The sequence below is a fragment of the Sarcophilus harrisii genome, chromosome 4, assembly GCF_902635505.1.
Source record: "Sarcophilus harrisii chromosome 4, mSarHar1.11, whole genome shotgun sequence".
Taxonomy (NCBI): Eukaryota; Metazoa; Chordata; class Mammalia; order Dasyuromorphia; family Dasyuridae; genus Sarcophilus; species Sarcophilus harrisii.
Window position 1 is genome coordinate 293,488,007 of NC_045429.1, and position 27,512 is coordinate 293,515,518.

The 27,512-nt window shown below is 36.3% G+C and overlaps 1 protein-coding gene across 3 annotated transcripts in view; it reads right to left on the reverse strand.

The window, feature by feature from the left end:
* OGFOD3 (2-oxoglutarate and iron dependent oxygenase domain containing 3) overlaps positions 1-27,512 on the reverse strand; it is a 63,436-nt gene that overhangs the window by 16,659 nt on the left and 19,265 nt on the right. For all 3 annotated transcript variants that reach the window (XM_031968465.1, XM_031968464.1, XM_031968466.1), the window contains exons 3-4: positions 26,978-27,053; positions 20,855-20,897 (exon numbers count right to left, since the gene is read on the reverse strand). In XM_031968465.1, coding sequence (XP_031824325.1) covers positions 20,855-20,897; positions 26,978-27,053 — 119 coding nt within the window. The remainder of the gene's footprint in view (positions 1-20,854; positions 20,898-26,977; positions 27,054-27,512) is intronic.

The window sequence follows — 27,512 nt, forward strand, 5'->3', positions numbered from 1 at the left end:
CTCTTATTTGCATAAGAAAATAAATTTTTTTTACAATCTGATGTGTACACATGTTCATTTGTTTATTTCCCTATACTTAACATTAGTTATATTGCTTCCTTCCTAGTTGATATTTCCTTTAGTTGATAATATGTTAGAAGAATCTTATAGTTCTGATCTGTAACTTGGCAATGGAGGAGAGAGGGATAACTAGATAATGCAGTGGATAGAACACCAACCTTGAAATCAGGAGGATCTGAGTTCAAATTCAGCCTCAGATATAACCCCAAAGCCAATTTTGTATTTATGGCTTACATTTCTTTGGTTAAAAATTCATTAGAAACTGCTAGGAGTATTCCAGCTTTTCAGATAATTCACTATTTGACAAAAATTGCCGGGAAAACTGGAAAATAGTGTGGCAGAAACTAGGCAAGACCAATTATCTCACACCCCAAAGATAAGATGAAAATGGATTCATGATTTATATACAAAAGGTGAAACTATAAACAAATTAGAAAAGCAAAGAATAGTTTATCTGTCAGATGTTTGAAGAAGAGAGGAATTTATGACCAAAGAAGAACTGGAGAACATGTGTAAAGTCCGAACTAGCTCCCTGGAGGTCTCAGGATCAGTCAGAGTCAGGATAAGTAAAAGTCCTTGGTCTTTTTGGGGGAAAAGTGAAGGAGATAGACAAACTGCCACAGGCTCACCACCAATCTTTTTCTTCCTCATCCTTCTGAAAAGTGAGTCTGGCTTGTCTCACACCACCCTCTAATCCTTCCTACGATTATCTGTATACGCCAAAACATCAAGCCAGCCCAGAACAGTGAGAAAGGCCATTTTTCCAAAATATGCAAACAGAATCATTATCTAATAGGCAATTAGCCTTAAGTGCTCAGTTGTCTGATTCAGGCACACCTTTTAAGAGTTTCAGCTCTTTACAGGTGGTCATGCCATCCCTGACTTCTCAGGGAAAGGAGGTGAAAACACCAAAAAGGAGGTGATCACACCCTCCCTGACTTCTCAGGAAGAGTGACGAAAAACACCAAAAGGAAGTGGGGAGTCAAGCCAGATATTGTTAGCCGGTTTCTGAGCTGAATGGTCTTATTAGAAACAGGTATGAACAAACCCATAAGCATGGGAATTATTATACAAGCACATAGCAATAAAGCACAGGCTATAGTGATGACTCCACACAACGGGTGCAGGCTCAATGTGGTATAACAAACATGAATTGTACATGCAAGTAGTGATATATCAAACAATATGAAACAACATGGTATTGTAAAAGATTTCCAGAAGTCTTAGAAGGAGGGTATATAAATACCAATCACACATATGCCTCTTTTAGCAGCCAAGAGATAGTCCAAAACCAATCTATTGTCCATTACTTCACGTGTCAGGGAATTCAATGATCCCTGCAAGTTTTTGAAATCCTTCATCTTATTAGGTGTTAGGATTTTGAAGTCTTGCAACAGGCTCATCATGTCTCAGGGAATCCAATGATTCCTGAGAGTTTTCAAGTCCTACAACAATCTTATCATGTCTCAGAGACTCCAAATTGCTGAGCGTTTTCAAGTGCTACTACAGTCTTATTAACAATTTTTGAGGTCCATGAGTCAGTTGCCATAACTGCCATGCTCTTTCAGTGGTGGGCACAGTCAGCGATGGAACCACACTGGATGTTTCTTGGGTCTTCTTCGTTTCAAGGGTCTGCTCCATCTCTCTCTGATGGATAAGGTGAATATGGCTCATTGGCACTCATCTGATTCCTTCTCCACTTGTAGAGATACAAGCAAACCCTGTCCCCCAAGCAGTTAACCTATCTGGTCCATTCCATTCACCACTTTCTGGGTCTCTCCACATTACCTGGTGATTTTCGAAAGATAGTGGAGCCGCTTATATCCCAAAGAGATACTAAAGAAGGGAAAGGGACCTGTATGTGCACGAATGTCTGTGGCAGCCCTCTTTGTAGTGGCTAGAAACTGGAAACTGAGTGGATGCCCATCAGTTGGAGAATGGCTGAATAAATTGTGGTATATGAATATTATGGAATATTATTGTTCTGTAAGAAATGACCAACAGGATGATTTCAGAAAGGCCTGGAGAGACTTACACGAACTGATGCTAAGTGAAATGAGCAGGACCAGGAGATCATTATATACTTCAACAACAATACTAGATGATGACCAGTTCTGATGGACCTGGCCATCCTCAGCAATGAGATCAACCAAATCATTTCCAATGGAGCAGTAATGAACTGAACCAGCTACGCCCAGAGAAAGAACTCTGGGAGATGACTAAAAACCATTACATTGAATTCCCAATCCCTATATTTATGCCCACTTGCATTTTTGATTTCCTTCACAAACTAATTGTACAATATTTCAGAGTCTGATTCTTTTTGTACAGCAAAATAACGGTTTGGTCATGTATACTTATTGTGTATCTAATTTATATTTTAATGTATTTAACATCTACTGGTCATCCTGCCATCTGGGGGAGGGAGTGGGGGGTAAGAGGTAAAAAATTGGAACAAGAGGTTTGGCAATTGTTAATGCTGTAAAGTTACCCATACATATAACCTGTAAATAAAAGGCTATTAAAAAAAAAAAAAAAAGATAGTGGAGCTGCTCGCACTGGACACTGCCCTTCTGGTGGGTTATAAAACCTGTCTGCCAGAGCCGATGCATCTTTGTCAAAAATTAATAAGTTAATAGTATAAAAGGCTAGATTTAAAAGTTCTCTAGGGTTACCTGTGGCTCCCTCTTTCTTTTGTTTTTGGAGGAGCGTCTTAATGTCTCTGTTTCTCCTCTCTAGTACTGCCTGTTCTTGAGGATTAAAGGGTATGCCAGTAGTGGGTAAAATTTTATACTGTGCACAAAAGTGTGCAAAATGTTTAGAAGTACATGCAGGTTCATTATCTATTTTTATTGCTTTTGGCACACCCATAATTGCAAATGCTTGTATGAGGAATTGGGCTGCCTCTTATGCTGCGGGTATTGCAAAAGTGAATCCTGAAAAGGTGTCTACCACAACATGGATAAAAAGACAGATGGCCAAAAGATTTATAATGGGTCACATCCATTTGCCAAATTGCATTGGGTCTCAAACCATGAGGGTTCTTCCCTGGAGGCAGTGTAGGAGCGTGGAAAGGAAGGCAAGCTGTACAGGCTTTTACTATGCTCCTAGCTTCCTCTCTTGTTATTCCAAATTGTAAACGTAAAGCTCCAGCAGCCTGATGATATTCAGAATGAAATTCTTGGGCTTCTTGAAATAAAGGAGTGTTAGTACCTGTCAGATTGGCTAGAATGACAGGGAAAGATAATGTGGAATGTTGGAGAGGATGTGGTAAAGCAGGGAAACTAATACACTGTTGGTGGAATTGTGAATACATCCAGCCATTCTGGAGAGCAATTTGGAATTATGCTCAAAAAGTTATCAAACTGTGCATACCCTTTGATCCAGCAGTATTCCTACTGGGCTTATACCCCAAAGAGATACTAAAGAAGGTAAAGGGACCTATATGTGCCAAAATGTTTGTGGCAGCTCTGTTTGTAGTGGCTAGAAACTGGAAAATGAATGCATGCCCATCGATTGGAGAATGGTTAGGTAAATTGTGGTATATCAATGTTATGGAATATTATTGTTCTGTAAGAAATGACTAGCAGGATGAATACAGAGGCTTGGAGATACTTACATGAACTGATGCTAAGTGAAATGAGCAGAATCAGGAGATCATTATATATACTTCAACAATGATACTGTATGAGGATGTATTCTGTTGGAAGTGGATTTCTTCAACAAAGAGATCTAACTCAGTTTCAATTGATCAATGATGGATAGAAGCAGATACACCCCAAAGAAAGAACACTGGGAAATGAATGCAAACTGTTTCATTTTGGTTTTTCTTCCCGGGTTCTTTTTACCTTCTGAATCCAATTCTTCCTGTGCAACAAGAAAACTGTTCAGTTCTGCACACATATATTGTATTTAGGATATACTGTGACATACTTAACATGTATAGGACTGCTTGCCATCTGGGGAAGGGGGTGGAAGGAGGGAGGGGAAAAGTTGGAACAGAAGTGAATGCAAAGGATAATGTTGTAAAAAATTACCCATGCATGGGTTCTGTCAATAAAAATTTATAATTATGAAAAAAAAAAAGAAATAAAGGAGTGTTAGCCAACATGGTTAGAAGGCTTTGAATTACCATCAAAAATAGGACCTGGACATCCACTATGAGAGTGGACATGCAAGATATACATCTTCCCTGGATGCTTTCTCACTTGCTCGTTAAGTTCCTTAAAGAGCTGATATATATTAGAAGATAAAACATTTTTTGGGCTGTGGCAATTCTTTGTACCACATCTACTGAAGAGGCCAAATCAGATATTATATTTATATCTCCTGGATAATAAGTAAGAGCTAGAATGATTGCATACAATTCATTCTGCTAAGTGGACTGAAAAGGAGTTCTAATTACTCTCTTTATAGTTAAGTCATGAGAGTATACAGCACAAATATTATGTTTGGATGCATCTGTAAAGATAGTTGGTCCTTTAAGAGGAATTTTAGAAACCTTTTCTTCAAGAATCCATCGCCAATTACGTAACAGTCTGGTTTATCTTTAATGGAGACCCGTGTGTAAAATGTGGAGCCATAGCTAATAAAATTTGCCACTCTGGGATGGATTCACAGCGTACATTAATTTGAGCATTTTTATCTTTAATGGAGACCCGTGTGTAAAATGTGGAGCCATAGCTAATAAAATTTGCCACTCTGGGATGGATTCACAGCGTACATTAATTTGAGCATTAGTATAAAAGGTATATATCTTGTCGGGTCTTATCCCAGATAATTGTACTGCTTGCTTAATGACCTTTAATAAACTTCTAGCCACAAGCACTTAAGGAGTAAGGCTTTGTTCTGATTGTTTTGGGAGGTTCACTCTCTCTATCACACTGTCTCCTTGATGAAAGACTGCTGTGGGTACCTCTTTTGTAGCAAAAACTGATATTTCCAAGGGTTTCTGAGTGATTCTTTCAACCACATTGGATAAAGCCAGTTCAATTTCTCTCAAAGCCTCTTGAGCTTTTTTGTAAGCTGGCATGGTGAGTTTAAAGCACTGTCTCCCCTTAAAATGTCATATAATGGTTGCAATTGATAGGTAGTCAAGCCTAACACTGGGGTGCTCTTTTGTAGCAAAAACTGATATTTCCAAGAGTTTCTGAATGACTCTTTCAAATTCTGAGTGACTCTTTCAACTACATTGGGATAAAGCCAGTTCAACTTCTCTCAAAGCCTCTTGAGCTTCTTTTGTAAGCTGGCATGGTGAGTTTAAAGCACTGTCTCCCCTTAAAATGTCATATAATGGTTGCAATTGATAGGTAGTCAAGCCTAACACTGGATGCACGCATTGGATATCTCCTATCAATTTTTTAAAGTCATTTAAAGTGTTTACCTTCTCTGTTCTTAAGGAAAGTTTTTGTACTGTAAGTACCTTAGGATATACTTCATATCCTAAATATTAAAAAGGAGCATGTCTTTGAATTTTTTCTGGAGCTATATGCAATTTGTAGTTCCTTAGTGTTTCTATGGTCTTTTGTAGACATTCTTCTAAATCTGTTCGTCAAGTGCACATCCCAATATATCATCCATGTAATGTAATAGCATAACTTTTGGAAATGCTTTTCTTACTGGACAGTAAGAGTAGCAGCAACATACATTGGACCCATAGTAGGGCTGTTTTTCATTCCCTGTGGCAAAACTGTCCATTCATATCTTTTATAAGGCTCACTCTTATAAGGGCACTGAAAAAGCAAATCTTTTCATATCCTCCTTATCCAGAGGGATAGAACAGAAACAATCCTTAAGGTCTATAACCCAAAGACTCCATTCTCTAGGCAATTGAGTAGGAGAACCAGGCTGAAGAGTTCCCATAGTTTCCATCTGTTCATTTACTTATCTTAAATCATACAACATCCTCCATTTTCCAGATTTCTTTCTTACAACAAATACAGGGGAATTCCAAGGACTTAGAGAAGATTGTAGGTGTCCTTGGTCAAGTTGCTCCTGTGCTATATCTAATAAGGCCTGAATTTTATCTTTGGCTAAGGGCCACTGTTCTATCCACACAGGTGTATCAGTTTTCCACTGAATAGGGACAGGTGAGAGTGTTGGCAGGCCTTCAACAGCAGCCCTGCCTAAAAAACCAAAGTATCATTTGTAATCCTAATTTGTAGCAAGTTGTCTTATCATAATTTCTGTTGCTGCATTTTCACTAATAGTCGTAGGACAGCTGCCTGCATATGTCCCACAAACTCAGCAAAGGGTTCATTTGACCCCTGTGCTATTTTTGTGAAGGCCTCTCCTTTGTCCTGTTTACCTGGGATAAAACCCCAAGCTTTGATAGCAGCTGAAGTAATTTGCTCATATGCTGCTATGGGGTAATTAATCTGTATTGAAGTGTCTGCATAAGAACCTACACCTGTTAGTTGGTCATAAGGATTGGAATATTAACTCCACTTTGATTGTTTCATTGGACTTGTATCCTACAGAGCTCATTATATTCAGAAAGCCACAAGTTTTGTCCAGGTTCTAAGCATGTCCTTGCTATAGATTTCCAGTCAGTAGGGGTTAAGACTTCATAAGCCAAATTCTGTAATAACATCTTAACATCCGATGATGTAGCCCCATAAAGAGTGCAAGTCTTTTTCAGATCTTTGATGATTTCTAGATCAAAAGGAGTATATCTTCTACTTTCTTGACCTGAAGAGTTAAACTGTTAAATCACCGGATACATTTCTATTCTCTCTCTCTCTCTTTTTTTTTTTATTTAATAGCCTTTTATTTACAGGATATATGCATGGGTATTACAGCATTAACAATTGCCAAACTTCTTGTTCCAATTTTTCACCTCTTACCCCCCCCCACCCCCTCCCCTAGATGGCAGGATGACCAGTAGATGTTAAATATATTAAAATATAAATTAGATACACAATAAGTATACATGACCAAAACGTTATTTTGCTGTACAAAAAGAATCAGACTCTGAAATATTGTACAATTAGCTTGTGAAGGAAATCAAAAATGCAGGTGTGCATAAATATAGGGATTGGGAATTCAATGTAATGGTTTTTAGTCATCTCCCAGAGTTCTTTTTCTGGGCATAGCTGGTTCAGTTCATTACTGCTCCATTGGAAATGATTTGGTTGATCTCATTGCTGAGGATGTCCTGGTCCATCAGAACTGGTCATCATATAGTATTGTTGTTGAAGTATATAATGATCTCCTGGTCCTGCTCATTTCACTCAGCATCATTTCGTGTAAGTCTCTCCAGGCCTTTCTGAAATCATCCTGTTGGTCATTTCTTCCTGGTCCATCAGAACTGGTCATCATATTATACCACAATTTATTCAGCCATTCTCCAATTGATGGACATCCATTCAGTTTCCAGTTTTTAGCCACTACAAAAAGGGCTGCCACAAACATTCGTGCACATACAGGTCCCTTTCCCTTCTTTATAATCTCTTTGGGATTACACTTCTATTCTCAAATCAGCTGTATTCTGCCCTTCTTCTGTGGCTTTAAGTAGCCTTTTGCAATCTAGTCATAGGATGGGGTGATTGCTGGGGGGGAGGTGCTAGTGATATCACTTCCCCTCCCACTCTTCCTCCTCCCTCCATCCAGAAAGGTGAAGTTGATGGGAGAGTGTAATGGGCTCAAGTTGATGCACTGAGGTCCCAAGCATGTGAGGCTAAATAGCAATTGGATATTATTAAATATATGCTTGGAGAAAGAATGGCCCCGCCCACTCTTTGTGCAAGTTTTGATGTGTTGTATAGGAAGTGACGTAGAGACAATTTTGGTGGGTGGAGGGAGAGAGGCAGAGAGACTGCTGGCTGGGTTCGTGTCTCAGCTGCTCACACCTCCTATTGCCATCCTCCTTCACCTCTGCAAAGAATAAAGATCAAGAATTTTCCCTTAACCTGAATTCCTGACTCCGGCTGATTTTAAAATATGCCATCATATTTGGCACCCAAGCATGGGAACCAAGGACCCTACTTTCACTGAAGAAGTCTCTGGTGACCAGGAAATTAGGTGAGTATTTTAATAGTCAAACAGGGAACTTACTTTCTTAAGGACTAAACTAGTAACCTTTTCTGGCTAAAATGGGACAGATGTTAGGAAAAGATTTTCCTCCCCCCACCCCCACCCCAAAGTGGCGCTATAGAAAGCATGCTTAAGCTGATAGAAGGACAAGGGCTACTTATAACTTGGGAACAGAAAGCTAGACTTCTGGGTACATTAAAACGCACCTCCCCTTGATTTTTAGAGGAAGAATAAATATCTCCAGATAATTGGACTTTAATAGGGTAACAGCTCTCCGCATATTACAACGAAAAAGGTCCTTGTTCAATTTCCATCCAGGCATTCTATTTATACAATATAATACAGTTGGCCTTAAAGAACCCTATTATTTATAGAAGAAAAAAAGCTCTAGGAATAGCCAAATGGGGAAGCCTGAGATTGTAATGGGCTGAGGTTTGAGTTGATGCACTGAGGTCCCAAGTACATGAGGCTAAATAGTAATTGGAGTATACTCTATTAATATACATGATTGGATAAAGAATGGTCCCTGCCCACTCTCTGTGCAAGTCCTGATGTGTTGTACAGGAAATGACGATTTTGGTGGATGGAGGCAGAGAGAGGAACAGGAAGAGAAGCTGGGAGAGATTGGGCCTGGGTCCATTCTCCTGGCTGCTGGTTGTGTGGCTGCGGGTCTAGCTAGCTTCTTGACTCAGCTGCACACATTACTATCGCCGATTCTCTTCCACCTCCGATCCTTCTTCACTGAGAATAAAGACTGACGATTTTCCCCTAACCTGAACTCCAGACTCCTGCTGATTTTAAAAATACACAGTCTTCACATTTGGTGCCCAACGGTGGGAACCAAGGACTGAAGAAGTCTCCAGTGACCAGGAACTTGGGTGAGTATTGTTAATAGACAAACAGGGAATTTTGGCTAAAATGGGACAAATGCTAGCTAAAGACTCTCCATCCCCGCCCCCAGCTCCTTCAACCCCTTCAACCCCACCAACCCCACCCACTAGTGGTGCTATAGAAATCATGCTTAAGCTGATAGAAGGACAAGGGCTACTTATAACTTGGGAACAGGTAGCTAGACTTCTGGGTACATTAAACCGCATCTCCCCTTGGTTTGAAGAGCAGGAACAGATCTCTCGAGAGATCTGGTCCCTGGTTGGACAATAGATGTCTGCATATTACAATGAAAACGGTCCTCATTCAATTTCCATCGAGGTATTTTATTTATACAATATAATTCAGTTAGCATTAAGAAACCCTATCCCTAGAAGAAGGAAAAAACCTATTGCTCCTTTTTGGAGTAGCTAAAGAGGCAGGCCTGATATTAAGGAGGAAGGCAATGAAGAAATTAATGACCATATCCTCACAGGGCATGGAGACTTAAGTGAGCAAGGGTGTGGTGACTTTCCACCTCAGGAGGCAGCTTCAGCCCTATCTCAGGAGCAAGTGATTGAATCTCCTCCATCAACTCCACCCTCCAGGATGGAGGGAGGAGGGGCAGTGGGGGGGGGGGGCAGTGACAGCACCAGCCCCCCCCCCCCAGCATCCCCAGTATCCAATTATGAGTAGATTACAAGAGGGCTTAATGAAGGCCAAAGAAAAGGGAGTGGACGTCAGGGAGCTCCAGCCACATATCTTTCCTGTAATTTCCCAGTTTAATGCCTCCGGTCAACAAAGTCAAAGATATGCCCCTTTTAACATAGAAATCATCAAAGACCTAAAAAAGGCTTGCACTCTTTATGGGGCTACATCAGCTTATGTTAAGATGCTATTACAGAATTTGGCTTTTGAAATCTTGACTCCTAATGACTGGAAATCTATAGCAAGGGTATGCTTAGAACCTGGACAAAATTACATGTGGCTTTCTGAATATAGTGAGCTCTGTAGGATACAAGCCCAACAAAATAGTCAAAATGCTATTCATGCTGCTATCACCTGTGACCTACTAACAGGTATAGGTCCCTATGCAGATGTCACAGCACAAATTGATTATCCAGTAGCAGCATATGAGCAAATTGCTACTAATGCTATCAAAGCGTGGGCTTTGATTCACAATAAAAGTGACAAAGGTGAGGCCTTCACAAAAATAACACAAGGGCCAGATGAACCCTTTACTGACTTTGTGGGACGTTTGCAGACTGCTATCACAAGAACTAATGGGAAAAATTCATCAACAGATGTTTTAATAAGACAACTTGCTAAGGAAAATGCTAATGAAGTGTGCAGAAGGATTATACTAGGACTGTGCAAGGATGCTCCTTTAGAGGAGTTCATAAGACGCTGTGCCACAGTGGGCAAAAATGCCTTTTATAGCCAGACTATGATGCAGACTTCCCAAGATCCCAACGTGGGTAGACAGGGTCCCTTCTGGCAAGGGACTTCTAGAGAGACATGTCAATGCTTTCAGTGTGGTAAAGAAGGGCATCTGAAAGCTCAATGTTGATATAGAGGCAGAGTGAGAAAGCAGGGTGGGAGAACAAGACCCAGTACGCCATGTCCAAAATGCAACAGAGGCTTCCATTGGGCCTCAGAATGTAGACAGGTTCAGGGAAACGGGATGAGGGGCCCAGCCCCAGGGCCCCAGGCAAAAAACACTTGGGGCATGATGGCAACCAATGGTGCACCCAGAGAGTGCCTAGAAGTCCAATACCCAGACATGACCAATCAGCCAGGAAGCCATATGATGGGAGAAAGGGATTACAATTAGGGAAAATAGAGTTGTATGCAGCTGAGACAACTGAGATACCCCTGGAGAGGTGAAATCTATAAACCTCTGCTCACAATCTATATAAATGGCCTACCATTGAAAGGATTGGTAGACATAGGTGCAGATCTTACACTCATTAGAGGTGCCAACTGGCCCAGTCACTGGCCAAAGATTAAAGCAGACACCTACATGTCTGGTGTAGGAGGATCAATAGCAGCTGAAGTTAGTGCTGACCCTATGAGATGGACTTTTGAAGGTAAAACAGGAATTTTTACTCCTTTTATATAGTTGAAAAACTCCCCATCAATCTGTGGGGAAGAGACGTTCTACAACAATTAGGGTTAAGAATGAGTACTTTGGTTTTTTAGGCAGGGCTACTGTTGAAGGCCTGCCAACACTTTCACCTGTTCCTAGCCAATGGAAAACTGATACACCAGTGTGGATAGAACAGTGGACCTTAGGTAGCGATAAAATTCAGGTCTTATTAGATATAATACAGGAGCAACTTGACCAAGGACACTTACAACCTTCTCTAAGTCCTTGGAATTCCCCAACATTTGTTGTAAAAAAGAAATCTAGAAAATGGAGGATATTGACCGATTTAAGAAAAGTGAATGAACAGATGGAAACTATGGGAACTCTTCAGCCTGGACTTCCATATCCTATTCAATTGCCTAGAGAATGGAGTCTTTGGCTTATAGACATTAAGGACTGTTTCTATTCTATCCCTCTGAATAAGGAGGATATGAAAAGATTTGCCTTTTCAGTGCCCAGAGTTTTAGCTGAGCCTTATAAAAGATGTTACAATCAAACCCTGTATCTTTATCAGTCTGAATATGCTTCCTGTAGATCTCCTTTGGGGTGGGGAGAATCTTTTCCTAATAACTGCCCCATTTCAGCTAGAAAATGAGAGCTACTAGTTTAGCTCTTAATAAAGTAAGTTCCTTGTTTGTCACCCTGTTTCCTGGTCACCTGGGACTTCTTCAGTGAAATTACGGATCTTGGTTCACACAATGGGTGCCAAAATGTAAAGTCTGGGCTAGCTCCCTGGAGATCTCAGGATCAGCCAAAGTCAGGATAAGTAAAAATCCTTGGTCTTTAGGGGGAGAAGTGAAGGAGACAGACAAATTGCCACAGGCTCGCCACTAACCTTTCTCCTCCTCGTCCTGCTGAAAAGTTGAGTCTGGTTTGTCTCACACCACCCTCTAATCTTTCCTATGATTATCTGTATACACCAAAATATCAAGCCAGCATGGAACAGTGAGAAGGGCCATTTTTCCCAACATATGCTAATAGAATCACTGCCCAACAGGTAATTAGCCTTAAGTGCTCAGTTGTCTGATTCAACCACACTTTTTAAGAGTTTCAGACCTTTACACACATGGACTAAGAGAAATAAATTATCATTTAAAAAATTATTGGAAGGTATGTGTGGTGTTTTCTTCTTTAAAATATAATGGTTCTCTCTGGGAGCAGGTTTCTTGGGGAGATTTTCTGGACGTAGCTTTAGTTTCAGCTAAAAGTAATAATCACCTCAAACGCAGCCAAATGATAAAATCCAAAAGTTTATTTTCTCCTTCCTTGGGCCCAGGTAGCTTTCTTAGAGGCCTCAGCTCTCCTTGGTTCCGAGAGTTCTCATTGCTAGTCTTTTGCCTCTAGCTCAACTCCAAATGTCTCCAGTCAGCACCAAGGTGAAAGTTGGAATGAATCTGACTCTACCTCCAAGAGTGGGCTTGTGGGCTTCCTCCTAGAGTGCTCCTCTCCAACTCCTGGCAATGTTCCGAAGTGATTCTGACTGACTCACTGAAGCTCTTTTTATGCTCGGGGCAAAAGGTTGACTCCTCCTTCGAGGGAGGGATTAAGGGAGGTGGTGAATTCACAAAGTTACAAAGTTAACTTTGTGACTCTCCCATACTTGTGAACTCCAACGTGTGAGCTAATGTGTGAATTCTTAAAGGTGCAAACACAAGCATTGTTTCTATCAATATTAGCGACTTTTCACCTTGTAAGGATTTGCTCTAAGGTGTGAACCAATAAGTGTTGTATCAATTCCATTGAGTTAATACTAGGATTCTAACATCTCCCTTGAGTTATCACCTTGTTTCAAGTTCTGGCTCATAACAGGTATGTATGAAAATAGATACATTAGTGCACTGTCAGTGAAGTTATAAACTAGTTCCAAAAAAGTGAAGATAGGAAAAAGACCCATATATGTAAAAAAAATATTACAACAGCTCTTTTTGAGGTGAGAAAGAATTAGAAACTGTAGAGATATCTATCAGTTGGAGATAACAAGTTAATGACATATGAATGTAATAAAATACTATTGTGCCATGAAAAATGATAGAGGAGAATTTCAAAAAAACCTGGGAAGATTTATATGAACAGATACAAAGTGAAGTGAGCAGAACAAAGAGAACAATTTACACAGTAACAACAAAATTATAAAAATGACTGTGAACTCTGATGAATACAATGACCCACCACAAATATAAAGGACTCATAGTGAAATATGCTATCCACTTCCACATAAAGAACTCAGATACTTGATCTGAGTGGAAGCATATTTTTCCCTTTGTTTTTATTTATTTATTTATTTTAATTTGGAAACATGGCTAATTCAGAAATTTATTTTCCATGACTCAATATTTGCAATGGGTTTTATATTTCTTGCCTTCTCAGTAGGTGGTAGGAAGGAAATTTGAAACTGAAAATAAAATAAAGTTGAATTTTAAAAATTCACAAAAACTTTATGGATACCAACATGTTTGTAGAAAAATTGATATTTTCTTTTTTTATCTCAGCCCGAAGATATGTCAAAAAAAGTTTTTTGTTTTCTCAAAGAAACTTTCATAAATACTTCTACAAAATAGTCAGGAGCTGATATTGTATAAAAATTTTATGCAATATAAAAAATTTATGAATAAGTCTGACAATAATTCTTTCAAAGACATTTATTCTTCTCAAGATCTTTTGTGCTTTTGCAGAAAATAAATTAGCTTTTCACACATGTTGGTTAGAGTATTCCTTAATGCTTTACAAAATTTAAAAATTATCTTTATTTGATATAAAATAACTTTTCAATACTGGGCACAGTTCAAAAAAGAGGAAAAAAGTCAATACAAAATTTAAAGGAACTCTTGTTCCACAAAATTATTCCTGTCTTAGTGGACATTCAGGAAGGAAAAGGAGAACAGAGAAAGGACAAGAGAGAGAAACGAAAGGTAAAAGATTTATGGTATCTTATGAATATGACCACTAAGAAAATATACATATTTCTCAGTATTAGATTCACCTTAATAGAAATAAATCAGAAGTCAGGATAGAAAGAATGGCAAATAAAAATTTCAAAGCGGACCTACTAACCCCATTCGTCAAAGAACCAAGAATATAAGCAATTAAATAGAATTAACAATAACAAAATCATAAAAAAGAGTGGGTCAAAGAAAATAATATGGAAATAACAATTGTATAAAAGATCATGATAATGACAACAAATAACAACTTCTGAGATGGAGCAAAAGTCTTCAGAGGAAAAAACATATTCCTAAAGACATACAGTAACAAAAAAGAGAGGTTTAAAGAAATGAAACAAATAAATAAGCCCTCACAAAGAACAAGGTACAAAATATTAAAAATTAGATGAAATAAGATTTAAATGTGATCCAAAAAGGCTATAAAACTAATAAAGCTAAAAAATGTTTCTTTAAGAAGACTAAGTAAATTTATAAGGAGAAGGAATTCAAACCAACCCAAAAATGCTCAAAGTAAAATCATGTAAACAAAAAAAGATTCAAGAGAAACAGAATGCAAAATATAAATGGTGAGATAGGAAAATATAAAAGCTACACAGAGAAAACAAGACTAACATTATCAAAGATCACAGGAGAAAGAAAACACAATTAAAGAACCTGAACATTAGCAAATAACACAAAAAGGACAATACTGAAAACAGAAAAGAATAGCTGGAGATCTGGTAAAAGAATATTAATATATGCCCAAATATTTCAAGCCAAAGGAAAATATATCAACACCTAATAAGGAAGAGGTCATTGTGAATTTCTAAGAGATCAAGGAACATCACAGTAAGACATTCCCAAATAGTTTTAAATTATTCTTAAGAATTAAGAAAGTAGTTCACCAGATGTCTTATATGAAATACTGTCCCAATACCCAGAAAGAATTAAGAAAGTAGTTCACCAGATGTCTTATATGAAATACTGTCCCAATACCCAGAAAGGATAAAACAAAGAAATATATCAGCAAATCATTAAGGAAGATTCAGAAATTTTTTAAAAATCCTGAACTACAATAATTCATTACAATTCAAGAATTACATTATAATTAAGATACATTACAATTACTATAGTAATTTATACAATTACTATAGTAATTTATCCAAGAAATTATTCATTACGATCAAGCTAGATTTATATTAGGTATGATTCAATATTGGGAAAGCAATCAACACAATCATATCAAAAATAAAAATATCAAAAACTACATGATTATCTAAATAAATATAGAAAAAAAAAAAAAAAAACATTGACAAAGTGCAACACCCAATTGTGCTAAGGAAAAAATTCCTCCAAATCAAAAGCTTCTAAAAAAGGATCTTTTTTTTTTCATAGAAAGTATCTAATTTTAGGTATCTTAAGATAACAAAAACAAGTATCCCATTCAATGGGCATTCTTTAGAAACTTTCTCAATAAAAACAACAGTAAAGATGCCATCTCAAGTATTATTTGAACTAATTCTACAAATGCTAGCAAGGACAAATAATATCTTGGATTTTGTTATTTTTATATGAAAATACTGTTGATTTTTGTTGATTTATTTCAGTTTCTAAATTTAAGAGACAATGATAAAAAGAGCAATGCTTCATCACATCAAGGTGGAATAACTTGATCTTTGGGTATCTATCAATTCTGAAGTACTCCTAGGTGAGCAGAAATCCATAAAGCACAGGCAGAAGCTATTAGGAAGCTACTTCAAGGAAGGTACATTTTGAATCTTTCGCTATCCTGCCAATTAAGTTCTGCTTTGTCAACCAAAGTTGACATATTAGGAAGCCCTAGTAGATATTGGTCTTTTTATATCATGCCAATTCTTTTTTTTTAAATAATTATTCACTCTATTAAAGTGTGGGTATAGTTCACCTGAGTTTTAGCAAAGCTATGGCCCACTTTATTCTTCTCATTGTGGTCAGTTCCAAGCAATCCAATTTAAGAAAAGATCTATTTCAACTTTTAGATCCTGTAATTCTCTAATTGTACAGATCATTGTCAGAAGAGATACTATGGGTCATGTAGTATAATTCCTTTATTTACAAAAAAAAAATTTTACTTTGAACAATTAGAAAATATATGATGAGTGGATGTGTGTGTGTGTGTGTGTGTGTGTGTGTGTGTGTGTGTGTGTGTATTGAACTAGATGGCTCAATGGATAGTGTGCTGTCAGGAATCATGAAGACTCAACTTTCTGAGTTCAAAAATGGCCTCAAATACTTACTAGCTGTGTAACCCTAGGCAAGCCAGTTACCCCTGTTTGCCTCAGTTTCCTCCTCTGTAAAATGAAGAAGGAAATGGCAAACCACCAGTATTTCTGCCAAGAAAACCCCAAATGGTGTCACAAAGAGTTGGCCATGACTGAAAAATACTGAATTATGGGCAGTTAGGTGGTATAGTGGATAGAATTCCAAGCTTGGATTTGGGAAGATTTGAGTACAAATCCAATCTCAGACACAATGAAAAGAACACAAAAACCATAATTTATTCAAATTTAATTTATTAAATTATATCATGTAATTCCCTTTTATATTTACTGAGAGTCTTTTATCCAAGTAAAACAAAAATATATCACCATATATCACCACTTTCCCAACTATCAACATTTGTCCTTTCACTAATTTACAGAATATTATGAGAGCACCAGAATGCCATGAAAAAGTGGTAAGAGGGCATACTAGAGAAGGAAAGGAAGAATATCCCCCCAAAAATGGAAGAAGCAGTCCCTCTAGACTTGGAAAGTTTATAATCAGGTTACTAATATAGACAGTATAATACATAAAAAAGATTTAAGTATACTAAACATACAAAAAAAGTTCTATTAAAAAACAAGGACTTTAGAAGCTCCTGGAGGGAAGAAACAGCTAGAATTTTTGTTTTCATATACCATAGTTATTGCACAGCTATGAATAACAAAAATCTCAAACTAAGTCTCAGAAGTACTGAAAAGGATCATCATTCAGAAGTCAATGAAGAAATGCAATGTAAATGGATGAATAGACTGCAATAGTTATAAAACAAGGAACTGAGGAAAGAGGATAAAGGATGACCTCAAAAATGTTTGAGTGCAGGACAAAGGATATCATCAAAAATGTCTGAATAAAAAAGAAAATGAGGGTCCCATTCCTGGGACAGATAAAAGATGATATTTGGGACAGTCCATGTGTTCCAGAGGTGTCCTCACAATGTCAACAGAAATCAAAGAAGGCTCCACAGTACAGTAGGTGGATGTTGTACAGCAAAATATAGATGGACATAAAAAAAGTTATATATGATAAGTAGGTATGGATGGGCTGTGGTCGATATCCCTGGATGAAATATTCAGATTGATGAGATCATAAGTCATCACTTAAAGAATCTTACTATGGGACAACAAGTAGAACAATGAATTGCACACCAGCCTTGGAATAAAGAGAAACTGAATTCAAATGTGACCTCAAACACTTACTAGCTAGATGATCCTGAACAAAACAATCCCAATTGCTTTCCCCCTCAAAATTAAATAGATAAAATCTCATTTTGCTGAGCACATAGTAGTCACTTAATAAATGACTTTTGAGTTATAAAGAGAGTGAAAATATATATAAATTTCTTGGTCAATGTAGGAATATATTTTTTGCTGAAGTATGCATAATTGTCACAAGAATTTTATTTTCCTTTTTTTTTCAATTGGGAAAAGAAGAGGTCTATGGATGGAAAAGAAAGAGAAAAAGAGGCAGAGAGAAAAAAAAAGTGAATCACTGAAAGGGGATTCTAATATACAGAAGAGAATAGAAAGATAACCTGAGTCTAAGCAGAGCAGCTTGTAAAAGTTAGATTGTATACTTGAAAAATGTGCTATACATAATAATTACAGTTTCGCGTATAATCTTTTTTCTGTTTCATAGGGATATGGAAATGCTCATTTTATTTGGCATTTGTTAAGCTCAAAATTTTTTAAAAAGCTAAAAATATAAGAATTAACAAAACAAAAAAGAAAATTTACATAAACATAAAAAAATAGAGATGATGAGAGGGAATAACCCAAAGTAGCAAATAATAAAATAATAAATCTTTTAATATAGACAGATTGCACTTTTCAATGCTCTGCTAATTTAAATTATGCTGTGGTATAGGAGAAACAATACTGGACTTGTCTCAGTTCATACTTTCTCTCTCTCTCTCTCTCTCCCTCTCCTTTTCTCTCTCCCCCTCCCTCCTTTTTCTGGGAGAAAAATCAGGATTAAATGATTTGCCCAAGATTACACAGCTAGTAAATATTGGGTTCTAAGGCTAGATTTGAGCTCAGGTCCTCAGGACTCTAAGACCAGTTCTCTATTTGCTGGACACCTAACTGCCATATCAAGTTCTATCTCTTAAAAGAATGGCATAACCAAATGCTTTACTGACCGACTGACTTACTTGTTCTGAATTAATTTTGCTTATCCATAAAATAAGAAACCTAGAAACTTTCTAGCTCAAACCCCTTATTTTATTTATTTATTTTTTTCATTTTATTATAGCTTTTTATTGACAAAACATATGCATGGGTAATTTTTCAACATTGACCCTTGCAAAAACTTCTGTTCTAACTTTTCCCCTCTTTCCCTATACCCCCTTCCCTAGATGGCAGGTAGTCCCATGCATGTTAAATATGTTAAAGTATATGTTAAATACAATATATATATATATATATATACACATATTTATATAGTTATCTTGCTGCACAAGAAAAATCGGATTTAGAAAGAAGGTAAAAATAACCTGAGAAGAAAAACAAAAATGCAAGCAAACAATAAAAGAAAGAGTGGAAATGCTATGTTGTGGTTCACACTCATTTCCCAGTTCAAATCCTTTATTTTAAAGATGGAAGGAACTGAGGCCCAGAGAAGTTAAGCAAATGGTGTATAGTCACACAAGTATTAAACAGTAGAATCGAGAAGTGAACGTCTATTCTTTTTGTTTGTTTGGTTTTATTTAAGTTTTTTATTTTCAAAACATATGTATGGATAATTTTTCAACATTGACCTTTGCAAAATGTTGTGTTCCAAATTTCCTCTCCTTTTCCTAGCCCCTTCCCCTAGATGGCAAATAATCCAATATATGTTAAACATGTGCAGTTCTTCTATACATATTTCTACAATTATCGTGCTGCATAATAAAAATCAGATCAAAAAGAAAAAAATGAGAAAGAAAACAAAATTCAACACCAAGAAAAAGAGTGAAAATGCTATGTTGTGATTCATTCTCAGTTCCCACAGTCCTCTCTCTGGGTATAGATGGTTCCCTTCATCACAAGATCATTGGAACTGGCCTGAATCATCTCATTGTTGAAAAGAACCACGTCCATAAGAATTGATCTTTGTATAACATTGTTGTTGGCATGTATAATGATCTTCTGGTTCTACTCATTTCACTTAGCAGCATGAACTCATGTAAGTCTCCCAGGCCTCCCTAAAATCATCCTGCTGTTCATTTCTTATAGAACAATAAAATTCCATAACATTCATATACTAAAACTTATTCAGTCATTCTCCAACTGATGGGCATCCAGTCAGTTTCCAGTTTCTTGCCACTACAAAAAGGGCTGCCACAAACATTTTTGCACATGTGGGTCTCTTTCCCTCCTTTATGATCTCTTTAGGATAGAGGCCCAGTAGAAACACTGCTGGATCAAAGGGTATGCACTGTCTGATAACCCTTTGGTCATAATTCCAAATTGTTCTTCAGAATATTGAATCATGACCTCATATTCTCTGACTCTAAATATAGTGCTCTTTCTACTACTATACCCAAAATAGGGACGGGACAAAACACAATAGAGATAAAGAAGATCTGGTTCAGGAGGTTGTAGAAAATTTTGCTCCATTTGTCTTTTTTTTTTTTTTTTTTTTTTTTACCCCTGAAGCAATTGGGTTAAGCCACTTGCCTTGGGTCACATAGTTAGGAAGTGTTAAGTGTCTGAAGCCAGATTTCAACTCAAGTCCTCCTGATTTCAGGGCTGTTGCTCTATCCACTGTACCACCTAGCTGTCTTCCTGCATTAATCTTTATAGCAATTGTTCAAATTATCCTACTATCTATTACATGCTATCTATTATTAATACCTTTCAGAATGATCTAAAAATATCAACTAAAAAGAGGTGTCTAATCTCTAAATTGCTGTCTTTTGGCTTAAGAAAAATTACCTAGATCTTTACTACTATTAAAATAAATAAAAAAACTTTATAAATTATAGCCTATTTTATCAACTTGTACTTCTATATTGTTTTTAACCATTTTTCAGTCAGGTCCAACTTTTTGTAACCTTCTTTGGGATTTTCTTGGCAAAGATACTGGAAGAGTTTGCCATTTCCTTTTCCAGGCCCAGAACTCTATCCAGTGCACCACCTAGTTGTCCCAATACTTCTCTATACTAGAATGCAAAATCTTTTTTACTTATGATTCTTTCATTCTTTCAGCAACTACTCTATTTATCTACTGAAGATATATATAGAAAATAAGTGGCATAGACTAAGTGAAAACACAAAACCTATTTCTATGCAGATCTCACTTAAAAGAAGAAATGAAAGGTAAGCAATACACATACAAGTTTATAGTAACTAGGCCAATAATAGTGACTAGTTAACAAATAAGTATTTCTACATTCCAAACCCCACATGGAGTTAACCAAGAAAGAAAAAAATATTTTCTCTCATTCCTGGAAACTTTTCATTTCCTCCCAAAAAATATTTTAAAATTCTTTTCAAAATTTCAAAAAAGCAAAACAAAACAGTAATAGTACACAACTCACCCCTCCTTCAGATCCTCCTAGTGACAATCCCTTTTCAGCTATACTGTAGAGAAAAAATTTCAAATGAGAGAATATTTGAAGATTTTTCCCACTATTATGTACAAAATAAAATATCAAAGTGAACAACTTGAAGGTATAGATTTTGTTTATTTTACAATGACATAGGCTAAATTAGTATAAACCTTTAATTAGAGAAGGAATATATTAAATTAGGAGAAAGGAACTAGGAGAAGACTTGGGTTCAAGTCCCAATTATTCTATTTCCTAGCTATGTTACTTTGAAAAAATAATGTTCTGAAAGACTCATCTATAGAATACTGATTACTTCATATGATTATTATTAATAAGAACTAAATGAAATAATAGATATGAAAGCAGTTTGAAAAGTGGCAAATGCCATATACATAGAAACACTGGTATTATCTTTTTCAATTTAAATCCAAATCTGGTACCTCAATGTGGTATGGGTGTAAACCTTAATTCAACGACAGTTTATCTCAAAATAAAACAAGGAGGTACTAGATTTACTAATTTTGGGGATGGAAGGGTCCAGTATGGGCCTAGAGACAAAAGGTGTTTTTGTTGTCTAAGGACTAACTTTAATTATTATGTTGTAAATATCTATCGATATACATTTATTAAGAGCCTACAACATTGTGATAGGAGAAATATCTATCAGACTTCGGTAATATTTATACAAGGTTGGGTTTTCCTAATGCTCTACCATAAGCAGATTAGGCTAGTTTTTCCTCAAAAGGTACTGAAATTTTCCTTCAGACTTGGATGACTCATGGCATTAAGGCTCAGGTCACTGACTTAAGTTCTTGGTTGCCTAAATAAAAAACTCAGTTCATAAAGAGAAAAGGGATTTTTCCTGAGGCTTCTAGTCACAGACCCACAGAATGATCAACATCAAGAATCATACCTGAATTAAATCTGTACCTTCACTGAGTAGTCTCTACATTCTTTGACTAAGAAAACCTCATTTTATTAATTTCTAAATATTACAAGAGTACATCTTTCCAAAACAATCTTGAACTTTAGGTATCAGCCTCACATTGGATCTGGCCATCTATGTAAGATCTACGCACTAAAAATACATGGACAAAAATGAAGTAGTCTTCATGCTAAAAGAGCTTATATTCTATTAGGAAAGACAACATGCATAATTAACAATAAAATATATACAAAATACATACAGGGTTATTTTCATATCAGGAGAGGAAGTGAAAAATGAGGAAAGATCTTATATAGGAGGGGTTGAGTGGAGCTCTGTAGGAATCCATGGATTCAAAGATGTATCAGTGTGGAGGTAGGGTATTCAAGACACAGAGGGCAAAAGATATAACGTGTGAACAACAGCAAGATGGCTAGTCAGTCTGCATTGTAGATTATAGGAAGGGGGTAATATGTGATGTATCTGGAAAGTTTAGAGTGGAACCTGATTATGAAATATCAAACATAATTGATAAAAATTGCTGGGAAAATTGGAAACTAATATGGCAGAAACGAAGCATTGATCCACACTTAACACCGTACACCAAGATAAGGTCAAAATGGGTTCATGACTTAGGCATAAAGAATGAAATTATTAATAAATTAGAGGAACACAGGATAGTTTACCTTTCAGACCTATGGAAGGGGAAGGACTTTATGACCAAAGAAGAACTAGAGATCATTACTGATCACAAAATAGAAAATTTCGACTATACCAAACTGAAAAGTTTTTGTACAAACAAAACTAATGCAGACAAGATTAGAAGGGAAATATTTTTACAAAGATTCTGATAAAGTCCTCATTTCCAAAATTATAGAGAATTGACTCTAATTTATAAGAAATCAAGCCATTCTCCAATTGAAAAATGGTCAAAGGATATGAACAGACAATTCTCAAATGAAGAAATTGAAACTATTTCTAGTCATATGAAAAGATGCTCCAAGTCATTATTAATCAGAGAAATGCAAATTAAGACAACTAAGATACCACTACACACCTGTCAGATTGGCTAAGATGACAGGAAAAAATAATGATGATTGTTGGAGGGGATGCGGGAAAACCGGGACATTGATGCATTATTGGAGGAATTGTGAATGAATCCAACCATTCTGGAGAGTAGTTTGGAACTATGCTCAAAAAATTATCAAACTGTGCATACCCTTTGATCCAGCAGTGCTACTACTGGGCTTATATCCCAAAGAGATCATAAAGAAGGGAAAGGGACCTGTATGTGCACGAATGTTTGTGGCAGCCCTTTTTGTAGTGGCTAGAAACTGGAAACTGAGTGGATGCCCATCAGTTGGAGAATGGCTGAATAAATTGTGGTATATGAATATTATGGAATATTACTGTTCTGTAAGAAATGACCAATAGGATGATTTCAGAAAGGCCTGGAGAGACTTACACAAAATGATGCTGAGTGAAATGAGCAGGACCAGGAGATCATTATATACTTCAACAACAATACTATATGATGACCAGTTCTGATGGACCTGACCATCCTCAGCAATGAGATCAACCAAATCATTTCCTTTTTTTTTTTTTTTTTTTAATAAAAGAAGCATTAATTCAATTTATTTTAGGCTCGTTGCTTAATTTCTGTTTGGCACTTTCTGATTTTTGTTTAGCTATTTTTTTTTTATATTTAATAGCCTTTTATTTACAGGATATATACATGGGTAACTTTACAGCATTAACAATTGCCAAACCTCTTATTCCAATTTTTCACCTCTTACCTCCCCACCCCCTCCCCTAGATGGCAGGATGACCAGTAGATGTTAAATATATTAAAATATAAATTAGATACACAATAAGTATACATGACCAAAACGTTATTTTGCTGTACAAAAACAATCAGACTCTGAAATATTGTACAATTAGCTTGTGAAGGAAATCAAAAATGCAGGTGGGCATAAATATAGGGATTGGGAATTCAATGTAATGGTTTTTAGTCATCTCCCAGAGTTCTTTTTCTGGGCGTAGCTGGTTCAGTTCATTACTGCTCCATTAGAAATGATTTGGTTGATCTCGTTGCTGAGGATGGCCTTGTCCATCAGAACTGGTCATCATATAGTATTGTTGTTGAAGTATATAATGATCTCCTGGTCCTGCTCATTTCACTCAGCATCAGTTCGTGTAAGTCTCTCCAGGCCTTTCTGAAATTATCCTGTAACCAAATCATTTCCAATGGAGCAGTAATGAACTGAACCAGCTACGCCCAGAGAAAGAACTCTGGGAGATGACTAAAAACCATTACATTGAATTCCCCATCCCTATATTTATGCCCACCTGCATTTTTGATTTCCTTCACAAGCTAATTGTACAATATTTCAGAGTCTGATTCTTTTTGTACAGCAAAATAACGGTTTGGTCATGTATACTTACTGTGTATCTAATTTATATTTTAATATATTTAACATCTACTGGTCATCCTGCCATCTGGGGGAAAGGGTGGGGGGTAAGAGGTGAAAAACTGGAACAAGAGGTTTGGCAATTGTTAATGCTGTAAAGTTACCCATACATATAACCTGTAAATAAAAGGCTATTAAATTAAAAAATATATATATCAAACATAAAAGTTAAGTCCTCAGAATATCCCCCACAAAGCTATTTAGCCCACATATTAATACAATATATAAATTAAAATACTATAAAAATAGATCCTATATGATCTGTGCCCAAAGGGCTATAAATTCATGTATATCCTTTGACCTAACAATACCACTACTAGGCATGAATACTAAAAGAGATTCAAAAAAAAAAAAAAAGAAGAAGAAAAATGACATATATGTACAAAAAATATTCATAGCAACTCTCTTCTCAGGGCAAAAAAATTAGAAATTGAGGGGATGTCCATCAAATGAGGAATAGATCAATAGGGGCTGTGGTGCATGTTTATGATGGAATATTATTGTTCTATGGGAAATGATGAGCAGAATGCTCAGGGGAAAAAAACCTGCAAAATCCTCTATGAATTCAAGCAAAGCGAAATGTACTATATACAAAGTAATAGTAATGTTCTGGGTTGACCATCTGTAAATGGCTTAGCAATTCTCAGTAGGATAATCGTCTATGACTACTCTGAAGGACTTATGATGAAAAATGCTATCCATATCCAGAGAAGGAACTGATTGTGTCTGAATACAAAATGGAGCATTCTCTCCTTCTCTCTTTCTCTTTAACTTAATCTTTCTTGAAGGTTTTTATTTTCATCAGGATGTTTTCTTTCACAACATGACTTTTATGGAAATGTTTTACTTAATCTCACACGTGGTTTCTTAGTTGTGGATAGGGATGGAGGAGAGATCCTAGAACTCAACATTTTAAAAACAAATCTAAATATTTTTTGTTTTGAATGTAACTGAGAAAAATATTAAATAAATAAAAGAAAAGAATATGAAAAAAAAAAATAAAGTTCAAGGCCAAAAAAATTATATATCCTATCTACTCAAGAAAAGTTAGTAGGGTTATACTGGGAAATGGATAGTTTTAAAGCTGAGGAAGATGAGGGCAAAAAAAAATATATGACAAGAAGACAAGAGTTCTCTCTTAATGTACTGGTGACAGTTACAGGAAGAGGGAGAGAAATAGAAGAAGCCATTAGGGCAACAGTAGTTCAGTCTCAAAAGGATATTATAGAAAGAGCTGGGCCAGGTCTGGGTCTATTAAAGAACATTAGAGAGCTAGTGTACTAGTCAGTGGTTGATCCTTGATATGTGTTCTGCCTAGGTCATGCAGTTTAGAGGTATCCATGCTTTCCTCCTTCATGGTTGAGATAGAAGATAGAGAGACATAATATTAAGAAGATGGGAGGTGAGCAATAATGTTCTATACCATCAGAGGGTACTGCTCAGTTGCCCAAGTTTAGCCTCATGGCCTTCTAGATAAAGAGTCCTTGCTTAGAGAATGAGGGACTGGTATGTGGGTTAGTGATACAATCCACAATAGAAGTATTAAGGCAAATGAAGTTGAGGGGAGAGCAGGAGGTAAATTAGAAAGGAGAAATTTAGGGGTTTACTCAACCCTCCCTCCTCATCTCCTCACCACAAATATTGGCACTTAAAATGCTGTTTCAGACCAATTCTAAGGAAGTGATAAATAGAGCAATGGGGCCTACAAAGACTGAGAGATGCCGTACCAGGCAGCAATTAACTAAAGAAGAAATTCTAATCAGTACTTTTAGAAAAGATAGTTGCCCTTAAATAAAGGACACATGTGATTCAGGGACTACTTGTACTAACAAAATATTTCATGGAAATCCAAATGATTTTAATAATATGCTTTTTAAAAATCAACAAGGAGACATCAGGTTCAATTTTTCCAGATCATTATTACGCATACCCTGCTATCAGTTGCCAGCTTGAAGCTAAAGAACAAAGAGCTTGGCTTATGACCTGGATTCTATATCCAATGTAAGAAAGAGGAAATTAAGTTATCTCCTATATTATGTCTATAACCCTCAGAAAGTAATATCATCTTTGAGTCTCCAACAATAGCATGGTAGCAAATAGTCTTGATTTTTTGTCATAGACTGCCAACGATTCAGCTATCCACCCTCTGACAAAGAAGTGATGGACTTGGTAAGGATTAGACATGTAATGTGGGCTTTTTCACTGCATATTGTTTTGCTTCACTGCTAACTTTTACAAAGATTTTGTCTTCCTTCCTTCTTTCTTTTCTTCCTCCCTCCCTTCCTTTCTTCCTTCCTTCCTTTCTCTTCTCTTGGAAGAGAGGAGGGAATGGAAAAGATTTTGTCAGTTGAAAAAAATTAAAATTTTACATATTAAAATATTTTTTAAATCACCTCATGGAAGGGAGAATGGCAGTGTAAAGCTGCTATGCCTAAATAAAGTACTTTTAAAAGAACAATATTAAACTAGGACATGTTCTTTCACCTTCTGAAATGTGAAGTTTGCTTTGATTGAGAGAAAATACAAAACCAAGAAGTTTATGAAAACTTTAAAAAAATTTCTAGAAACTGGTGGGATGGGATCATAAAGTTAGTATCAGTGTTTTTCAGGAATAGTTTTATCTATAAAATATGACCAATCATTCAAACTCAACTCATAGCTTTCATATCCCAGGACCAGAAAGTATACATTCAAATGTACAAACTATTTAATTACCGACGAAGCTGTTGGGCTTCCTCTCTGGTGATTACTATGTCTGTTATTCCTCTGCCACATTTTCTAGGTGTACACCCTAGAGAAGAAAACGAAAATAAAGATATAGGAAATAAAAACACATTTTCAAAGCACTGCATAATTTTCTGATGGAATAAAGCAACAATTTCAAGGTATGTTGTATCATATTAGTGTCAATATTTATTAGATATATACTATGTAAATGGCATTTTTCTAGGACCCATGGAATTTTATAGTATGAAGAAGAAATAAATTCCTTTTTATAAAGGAACTTATAATTTAAAGCCATTTACTCTTTCCTCTATTTCTATGAAATATCAGGAAGATAATGACTCATACCCTTAGAGTACTCAAATATAAAAGACACTAGGGTCCTTAAAAACTTTTCTTGATAAGTAATCCATTCAATGTTAGAAAATCTTTCCTAACATCTAATAAATTTTTCTTGCTGCCATTTATATAAATTTTCTCAGACTACAGTCAGTGACAATAGAAATCAGTGGGTAACTTTGCAATG